The 10,272-nt window shown below is 35.9% G+C and overlaps 1 protein-coding gene across 2 annotated transcripts in view; it reads right to left on the bottom strand.

Annotated features, from left to right (window-relative positions):
* Positions 1-8,658: 8,658 nt before the first annotated feature.
* Positions 8,659-10,272, bottom strand: part of LOC107670447 (ATP synthase subunit d, mitochondrial-like) — a 4,159-nt gene continuing 2,545 nt past the window's right edge. For both annotated transcript variants that reach the window (XM_016463046.1, XM_016463047.1), the window contains exons 4-6: positions 9,884-9,955; positions 9,312-9,374; positions 8,659-8,939 (exon numbers count right to left, since the gene is read on the bottom strand). In XM_016463046.1, the coding sequence (XP_016318532.1) occupies positions 8,808-8,939; positions 9,312-9,374; positions 9,884-9,955 (267 nt within the window). In that variant the 3' untranslated portion in view covers positions 8,659-8,807. The remainder of the gene's footprint in view (positions 8,940-9,311; positions 9,375-9,883; positions 9,956-10,272) is intronic.

Below are 10,272 nucleotides of genomic sequence, written 5' to 3'. Positions count from 1 at the left end.
TTGAGCGAGAATAATGCGATATCTGCCTTTGATCTCGTTGGTATCTGTTCCACTTCGAGAGGTCAGAACTGTCCCTCTTGACTGCGTTTATTTCACTCCTCCACTCACTGCAGCCACCTGCTCTCGCCTACATTTCAGGCGAGACGAGGCGCATCTCAAACAAGCCTGTTGTGTGCTTCTATAGCTGAAACGTGGCAGCCACAAACATGCCATGAAAGTATAGAGCATCATTCATATTCTTTGTTATACTTTGTTTTTCACTGTGAAACAGAACGAGCGCTGGGAGAGTCAGCTGACAATGTTGATTGTATTCTATTTGTTTTTCTTCTCTAGTCATGTTTGATCTCGCGAGTCTCCGTGAGATCACGTGTCACTGTGAAATCGTTCCTACAATCGACAAGTGTGTGGTCTCACGGTCTGGTCGAATCATCTAGTCTGCGCGTTCAGAGGATTATAAGGCTAAAAATCGGTTGAACTGTCTTCATGTCTGTGGTCTCCCATGGTTTTAAAATCGGTTAAGATTTGAAAATCGTCTAGTGTGCAGCCAGCTTAAAGTTGGAGAGAATCCTCACCAGTGTTGCCAAGTCCGCGGTTTTCCCGTGGAATTAGGCTACTTTAACACTGTTGCCGCGGGTTTTTTTTCATGTCCGCGGGTTTAAGAGATCCCAATAACGTGATATTTATCCCCTAAAATGCTAATTTTACCAGGGGAACCCCACAAAAACGTGTATTTTACCCAACCTGAATGCAATTTTTACCGGGGGATCCCCCTTGAAACGCGATTGGGCTAGTTTTGAGTAGCATTTGGGTGGGTTTTGTTGTGAAAACCTGGCAACCCTGATCCTCACGCTCATTGGCTGCCACCTCAGGCTAGTAGCATAGTGTTGTTTGCTAAAGCCAAGAGCAAAAATTAGATAATGAAACATTATTATAGTGCTTAACCAGCAGAAACAATGGGAGAATCAGTACATGTGCGACTGAAGAAGCAGAAAAGCTCTGACGGCAGAAGACAAATAACAAGCATAAACACTGGTACGGAATAACAACGTGGAAAGCACAGGTAAGTTAATCATTGTGTTCACCGTTCTTTAAAACTCACTATCAGTGTAATTTTCATAAAACTAAGAGAAGGTCATGTCGATAGATGGCAGAACAGTGTATAATACCATCGGTAGTTAAAGCAGATGAAGAAAAGCGGTGCTAACATTAGCTAAATATAAGATAAACTTTTAAAATGTACTGTATGTGCTATTATTCAGGTAGCTAGTTATTAGCAAATTAACAGTTAAACCAACTTACACAGCAACGTTCAGACACATTGGAGTGCATTAGAAGTGACTGCCCTTACGGAAATTAACCAGGTTTTTACTACAAATAAAACAAAAAAAAAACATGTTAACCACAAATTAACCATGGTTTTGCTACATTAACCATAGTTTAACCATGGTATTTGTAGTAAAACATTGGTTATACAAATGGTAATCAATAGACCAAAAAACTATGGTTACTACACTTTTACTGTAATAAAAACCATGGTTAATTTTCGTAAGCGTGTGTGAATAGACACTGCGTCTGAAATCGCATACTTCCCTACTATATAGTAGGTGAAAAACAGTATGTGAGGTGAGTAGTATGTCCGAATTCATAGTATTCGAAAAACAGTAAGCGAAAAGTACCCGGATGACCTATTACCTCCACCCGGATTCTGAAGTGTGCATTGGATGGACACTTTACTATCCCATGAGGTCACGGGAGAGCATTTATGAATGGAAGTGAAGCGACGCAACTGACGCTTGTAGGTCATGTGACAGTAACAACATGGCGGATGTAGTACGTCCGAATTTCATTCATACTACTACCCATATTCATACTATATAGAACTTCTTTTTTAACGTTTGTGAAATAAATTCAAATTCAAAAGTAGTACCTACTAAAACAGTATGCGATTTTGGACACATGACAGTATTTTGGCCATTAGCTAAATAGGTAAATAGCTAACTTGAGAAGCTAAGCTAACTTGCGCGTAGATGACAGTGAGCAAAAGTAAGCATGCTAAGTTTTGAGAATGAGATGGATTGCAAGAATCAGATTTAATTTTCGTTCAGTGTCATATTAAGAACCGATACAACCTAGCATAACAATGACATTTTTGTCAGTGGAGCCCATTAAACCGGGACATAGTTATATTGTTAGCAACTGTTCCAGTTACACTAGAATGTCTGATCACCATAATTATGCTGGCATTTTGTACATTTAGAATAAATCACAAAGCTCTGTTGATTTGATTTTTAACAAAAAGAAGTTTGCCGTTCAACAAAAGCACTATTATTGGAATGAAAATTCCAGTTTGGAACAGCATGAGGGTGAGTAAGTGATGCCACAGATGTCATTTTGATTGAATCGTTCCTTTAATCAAGTGCATTGGTGTCAGTTTAGACTTGAGATTCTCCCAGATCTTAAATCTGATGAGCGTACAGACATTAGCATTTGTAGAAAAACTATGCCTCAATTAATTCAGAAGTAGGCATCTCTTCCACACTTAAATATCAGTGTCTAAGTCTGTTTGCAAAGCCGGCTGTTTGTTCAGAGTAAAGAGCGTCTGTGGTGTTACCGCAGCTCTAACGGAGTCCCTGGCAACCAGAGCGGCCCACCCTGACCCGGACCACTTCATAGAGGATGTGAGTGGACCTGAACTAACCCTGGATAAATTCAGTCATTAGAATAAGGGCAGACGGGGTCATAGCAGTGTCACACAGACAACAGCCATTGTGAGATGACAATGTTGGTTCGGGCTCAGCAGGAAACAGCAGGCGGACGGGCTGTGATGATGGATGGGTCTCTCTGTGGCACAATGGACGAGGAGATTGATAGATGGGAAATGCAGACGGAGGGCCACACAAAGGCGATTGTGAGCTGTTTGCTCCAGGACAAAGTGAGAGTGATGGAAAGGTGGGGGTTTGAAAGACATTGACAGAGACATTGATGTCATTCCATAGATGTGTGTGTGAGATTTTCGTAGAACGGGTATCTTTGTTTTGAAAAGATACATATTATCTTTGGTGTAGATAGTGCGGATTAATGTCAAGCAAAAAGGCAGTGTTTACAGTTATTTTACCATGTTGAAAGGGTATAGTTAGGCACGACACAAAGCAGAGAGACACTCTAATACAATATAATATAAAACTGATTTTTACAAAAGTTTTTGAGCTCATTCAATTAGATGTTTGAGCTGCTTCTTGTTTGGATATTCTAACAAGTCTGAAATAGTTAGCAAATCCCCCAACTTTGTCTCAGCTACTAGAAACAGACAACAATAGTGTCATCTCATACAGGAAACCAATCTCTCAGTGTTTCATCTCTCTGCCAGGAAAGACTACAAATTACTACTGTTAGTCATGTAGGCTGCAAGCCAAGTGCAAACAGGTTCATTGGCCTCTATATGCAATCACTGGATCACCTGATGGAATTCAGGCCTGCTTTTTTCCAGCACAACAAAAGAGCTCTGTTTGCAGAAACTCTCCGCTCTGATACAACTTATGTGAGAAATGAGGGAGGAACAGACAGTAAGAGGCAACAAAATAAAGCTATGATATGTGCAAAAAATAATTGAAAAGATATTTATGATATTTGAAAAAAAAAAGTTGCCATTTATTTGGTATTTTTTTGAAAACAGAGAAACATGAATACAATTTATACATAAATATCTAATATACTATATGAAACAGAAGTTATTTCATTTCATTTACTTCTTTTTTATGTATTTTGTTTTATTTTTTTATTATTTATTTAAAGTTACAATATTGCAATAAATAATAAATGTATTATCAAACAAACACTACTGTTTGAAAGTTTGGGGTCATGAAGTTTTTAATGTTTTTCAAACACATTAAAAATCTTATGACCCCAAACTTGTATTGTTATTTATTTATTGAAACATTTATTGTTATTATCAGTGTCGAAAACAATATTTTTTTTGTGGAAAGCGCAATACATTATTTATTTATTTATGTTTATGTATCGTATGAAGGTTCAGTGGGACAAAACTTTTCTGAAGCTTCAAGAAAGAAAAAAAAAACACTTTGGTTTTCCCCAATACCTAGAACCTATGTGCTGATCTGAATTTGAATCACTATATTATGAAAAAAGTTCTGCAAATTAAACCTTTTAAAAGTGTTTTTGTTTAAACAATAAAGTGCAAAGCTCAAACCAAGACAGGACATGAGTAATATCTGCTAGTGTCAGGTCTGAGATGTGTCACAGATGTGTCACAAAACAGTAACTTATCTGCAGAACCAGAGCCATGGACGTGATCAGATCATTATCATTACACTATCTATGGCAGGTCCCGGTGTGATGACAGCTCTATGAACAGGGACAAGTGTGTGTGTGACAGCTGAATCATCAGCTGTAGAAAGAATGGCTGAGCAGAGGGAAAGTACATATTAAACAACAGTCACAAACGTGTGCACACACACACACACACACACACACTGTCAGCAGTGGTTGCTGCACATATGCACAATCCTGGCATTTATATTCTTCATGAGGGCAACAGAAACATCTCGAGGGTATAGGATCAGATCCCTTGACTCTGGAGAATGAGCTTAGGCACGGAGGACGACTAAAGGAAGCAAGCAGTATATAATATGAGCAGAGGGTAAACAACAGTGATGGGGCTGTAAATCGTGGAGATTATAATCAATGTCTTCTTGCATTATTGACAAACTATTTTCCTGTTTGACACTGTAAAGCTGCTTTAACACAACCAGTATTGTATAAAGCGCTATGCAAAAAGTGGCTTGACTTGATTTATGACGATTTTGAGTTTTGTGTGAATCTCATGAAAAGATACTGCATTTTGCAAATTTTCACAAGACAAACTCAGTGTGATGTTTTAGGAAACTTAATTGCATGTTAATTGCAATTAAATGAAAATGTATTGTAGTTTAAATGTATGAAAAACTTGGTTTTGACAATTTGGTCACATGAGGACTGTTTTAGTAAGATTAATCAAAACATTAGGTGAATTTATGGTTCTTGTGATTTTAAAAACTTTTTGAAAGGCTTCTTCAATTCTTGAAATGAGTTTTTGTAGACAGTATAAACTGTGCTTACATATGAATTTCATTGAAATGTTTATTTAAAAAATATATTAAATGAATGAGTGGATAGTAAATGAAAAGCAGCGCACAAGATGTGTTGAGATTCCAGGAAATCTCACTCCTTAACAGCATTGTAGCCAGTGTTTCTGGCCTTCTGTTTTGAATGGTCTTCTCAGATAAAGAGTCATTTGTGAGCATATTTCTAGCCGTGTTGTTGAGGGTCATGCTCTGCCACGCTGAACACAGCCTCAGATATATTAGCAGACATTCCACTCGCTGACTGTCCGAATGCCTGGCTGCTCGAACAGTTGTTGCTGTTTGCTGCCGTGAACTCAGAGATTGATTATAGGCGGACAGACGCGCCTCTTAAACTGGAAAATGTGCTGACAAAAAATTCCCTCAACCTCTGCTATCTATAACATGTATGGCTACTCAGGAATGTCAAATGCCATGAATACCCCACTTACAAAGATAATGTGAGTAAGTGGAAATATTCACATGAACACAATGTACACATGTATATTATTTATTTAATATTTTATAAAAAATATATGTATATATATATATTTTTTTTTTTCTTTTTTGGAAAGAATTCTAAAATAGTAAATATAAAATATAATATTAAATATTATATATATATATATTTTTATTTTATTTTTTATTTTTTGGGAAATAAATTTATTTTATTCAGTGAGTGACATGAAATACATTTTTAATTTTACGGAAGAATCATTTAAATAAATGGTGTTTACTTGAACTTTCTATTCACCAAAGAATCCTGAGAAGAAAATTAAGCAGCAAAACTGTTTTCAACATTGGTAATAATAAGAAATGCTTCTTGAGCAGCAAATCAGCATCTGTGTGATTTCTGAAGGATCATGTGAAAAATTTTTTTTTTTTTAAATACATTCAAATAGAAAACCGTTATTTGAAATTGTAATAATATTTCATAATATTACTGTATTTTTGTATTTAAATGCTGCCTTGATGAGCATAAGAGACTTATCTCAAAATCAAGTTCTCCTCTGGCCAGATGAAACCAGCATGGTGTGGTTTAATTCCAGGTTGCAACACAGTAATAAGTAACAAGTAATAAAATCACTGTATGGCATTGCATGGTTTATTAGGTTTTTAAATAAGGTTGTTTTTTTTCTCCCTTTGAACACAAATGCTACTCTACATTTTAATATTGGAAACAGTACTAATAGTGTTATGCCAGAAATATTATGTATTATGTATAGAAATCATGGTTCTCCCACGATTCTGAAAACAAAACATTAGACAACCAAACCAAATAATTATGTAGGGCTAATTTAGGCTACTTGAGGTTCTGACTAAATATTTTAGTTATAAATGAGCCTATTTATAAATGTCTAAAATGTTATAAATGAGTCTATTTAAAAAATATATATATATGTATCAATTTAAATGAATTCATTATGTAAAAAAAGAAAAAATAAATAAAAAGCATTTGAAATAAATTAATAAAGGCTTGTTTCATCCAGAGTTTTTGAACAAATCTCTCGAATGAATGATTCAGTCATCAAATACATTTTAACAGTCACTGGTCGCCACCTACTGGCATAATGTAGCACATACAATCTTTATTTGAAGCCTAACTTTAGTCAACATCAGAGTCTATATCCGGAGGCCGGACTATAAACTTGTATCCCAATACTTTCGTTATTATTTAATGTTTGCAACACAGAAATGTAGCCTGCTGTGTAGACTGTTTGTGAAGCTGTTTCAAACATAAAGCTTACATGATGAGCGCTGCTCTCTCTGGATCATCTGCACGAAAGCAGGTTTAAATATTCTGATGTTATTGTGATTTGTGATCAAAGGTTTAATAGACATAGCAGAATCATCGTCATTTAGGAATAAGATCGTTTAATGATTAATCGTACATACATATGAGCCTAGCCTATGTATTTTGTTGCCGATGTCATATTTGTACCAGACCTCAAAAGTAACCGGGTCCCAGGCCGTGCGGCCCCCCTCTTCCGCGATCCATGCTTACAAGCAATTTCTGTATTCTCGTCCAGCCACTTTTATATAGAGATATGTAGATTCACTGCGCCCTCTAGTGGTTGAGGGGTCAGACGGCTCTAAGCCAGGTCATGATGGTTTTTATAGCTATGGAAATGAAAAAGTTTAGACAAAGGAGGATTTTTGAGGGGAGGCTTCATATATTTATATATATTTAAGTCTCACACACATACACACAGAGAGTACATATTTCATGCCCAAAAGGACATGGAGTTTCTCAAATTTCTGAGCATGACAAATGAAGGTTTATGATGTGGCCTTGAGACGGCAGCCGTGACTAAAGCTAAGCATCACATAAAAAGACACTCACTGTGCAGCTCCAATTTCAATTCGTAATTTTTATACAGTGGTGACTATTAATCAAAGATGTCCAAACTATTTAGCTGATGCATGAAAATTCAAGTTGCACAACATTTTCAGTGAAATATGATTTGGATTACACAGTCTTTAATTTACACCAGTCTTTTTGGCCTGAGTCTAACAGACTCAAATATAATCAATTTTCCGCTAGTTCAGTGCACTGTAAAGAAAGATTTTAGAGGTTGTAAATAAAACAAAGATTATTAAAGTATGTTTTACAAGAAAATACTATTTCAGTCTTTCTACTTCAATTCAGTGTATTTCAGAAATTTCAGAATGAAAATTTTACAAGTAATCATACCTTTTTTTTTTTCAGTGCTCCAGTTCCCTAAAAAATCCCATCATCATCTCACAAATAAAGTTGTTTTACTTTGCATTCCAGTTAAATAATTGAGTGATTTTGGCAAATGTAGTACTTCATCCAGGCACTCCATGCATACTGAAAATGCATGCACACATTATATATACAGTATAAGCCTATTGCAGATATATTGTAAGTAACATGGTAGTATGCTTTTCCCAACATAACCCAGGGCTTCTTGCTGCGTTTTGGGGCAAGCCAGCCGATGATGCCGCAGAGCGCAGATGAAAGACATGTAATACATTATTTATAAATGCTAAATAAATAATACATTTTAAAAGAACACTGTAGTTTAAAAGGCCATTGCCAAATAAAGAGATGCCACCTGTGCATTTTTGTCCACTAAGAATATAATATAAAATGCTGTCTATTCACCAAAAGGCCCTCGGTAATTGTTTATCATTAATAAAATTTGTTGGTTACAAACATAGATTTTTGCTTCACAGGATGTTAATTGATGGACCGGAGTCATGTGGATTATTATTATGTTTTTATCAGCTGTTTGGACTCTCATTCTGACGGCACCCATTCACTGCAGAGGATCCATTGATGAGCAAGTGATGTAATGCTAAATTCCTCCAAATCTCTCCTGATGAACAAACTCATCTACATCTTGGATGGACTGAGTGCGAGTACATTTTCAGCAAATGTTCATTTTTAGGTGAACTACTCCTTTAAAAAAAAATTATAAATCACAACCTCTCATGGCTAATTGCTTAATCTAATACTATTAGTAATTTTACTTATGTTTCAAAATGTTGTGCAAAAATAAGTAATAAAAAGTCATTATTTAAACAATTTATCTTTATTTTCATCCACAAATAAAACAGTAATTAGTCATTTCCCGATTGGAATCACTTCTACAGCAGAAGCATTATACAGAGCAACCTCAGACTCAAAGATACATTACTGAAGCTCTGGGTGCTGCTCATAAATTACAAGTCGGCAATAGGCTTGTGTGGCCAGTATGGATGTTTTGCCTTGTCCAGCTTGGTCTCTGGGAAGGTGTTGTTGAGATCTTCTATGGTCATCTGATCAAAAGGAATCATGTTCCTGAACTTCTCAAGCTGCAGAGGACAAACAGTCAGAGGGGAAAAATTAGTAAAATGCTTCATCATTTTGAATTGTATCAAATCCAATCATTTTAGTGATGGGTTTCAAAGACAAATTGATTAGCTAATGTACATTTTTGTGCATTTGTGTTTCTTCTATCACTGTTAGCTACTTCTATCATTGTCAGACTACTCAATATTATGGGTTATGCTCAATCATATTTATTCTAAACACATGACAAAAGCCATGGGTTCATGTTCTGGTCTATATGCACAAACATTAAATGCTTTGGCAGTTACATGCACTTTAGACTAATTTGCCAAGATAGATTGGAATAAATTGCCAAGTGACTTTATCAACACAATCATGCTGCAGGTTAAACTTACCGCCTTCTCATACTCAGCAATGCGAGCTTTAGATGCTTCCAAATAAGCAGCTGCGGTTTTGCTCTGAAATACATTAAGAGACAACATAATGATATGCAAAAAACTACTGGAACAACCAGTTCTTAAAAGAATAATGGCCTGAATTTGCCTAGTACAGTAAAAGTACCTGTATTTACAGAATGCTGTTAAAATTGTCAAGTTTTTCAAAACTCTGATCTCTTCAATCATTAATTTGCATTAGCACTCAAAAAATGTTCACTGAAGTATTCAAATGTCTAAACTAGTTGTAGGTAATGTTGCTGTTTATAAACATGTATTATATGGCTGCATATAAATGAGATATTCTTTGTTGTGTTAATTTAATAAATAACAGTGTAGAAAGCATGTGCTGTTTACTAAACAATAATAATAATAATAATAATAATGATACGTAAATCTAATAGGGTACAGTGGCTGTTGGTTTAATATGATGGATCACCCGATGGGACCTTTGAAACCAATTCAGAGCAAACACATAAATACTGAAAAACATTAGCTAAAACAGAACAACTGAAGTATGAGGAGAGACTCACGGCCTCCTGCTCCTGGGAATCAATCTTTGTTGTCTGAGTGTCTACTGGCTCAGGGACCGTCAATTCAGCGAACTGTAGATTGAGAAACGGGGAGGAAAAAAAGGCTATAAAGTAGGGCTGCACGATAAATCGAAATGGAATCGATATCGCAATTCGACAGAAGCTGCGATTGTCATGCGTATCTTTCAGTGAAGCACGGTTCTGTGATCAGCAGTAAATCTCCATCCAAAGGCCAGAGGGCGAAGAAACCCAGAAAATGCCTATCGCTGCAGCTGAATAAACAGAAGATTCAACTGCTTTCATTTCAACGTGACTAATAAACACACGACTACGGCAATATACGGTTTATCTGAGTTCTTATTATTATAATTTTCATTAAAATAAAGTAT

The sequence above is a fragment of the Sinocyclocheilus anshuiensis genome, unplaced genomic scaffold (genome assembly GCF_001515605.1).
Source record: "Sinocyclocheilus anshuiensis isolate Anshui unplaced genomic scaffold, SAMN03320099.WGS_v1.1 scaffold476, whole genome shotgun sequence".
Classification (NCBI taxonomy): Eukaryota; Metazoa; Chordata; class Actinopteri; order Cypriniformes; family Cyprinidae; genus Sinocyclocheilus; species Sinocyclocheilus anshuiensis.
This window is presented reverse-complemented; position numbering and strand designations above follow the sequence as displayed.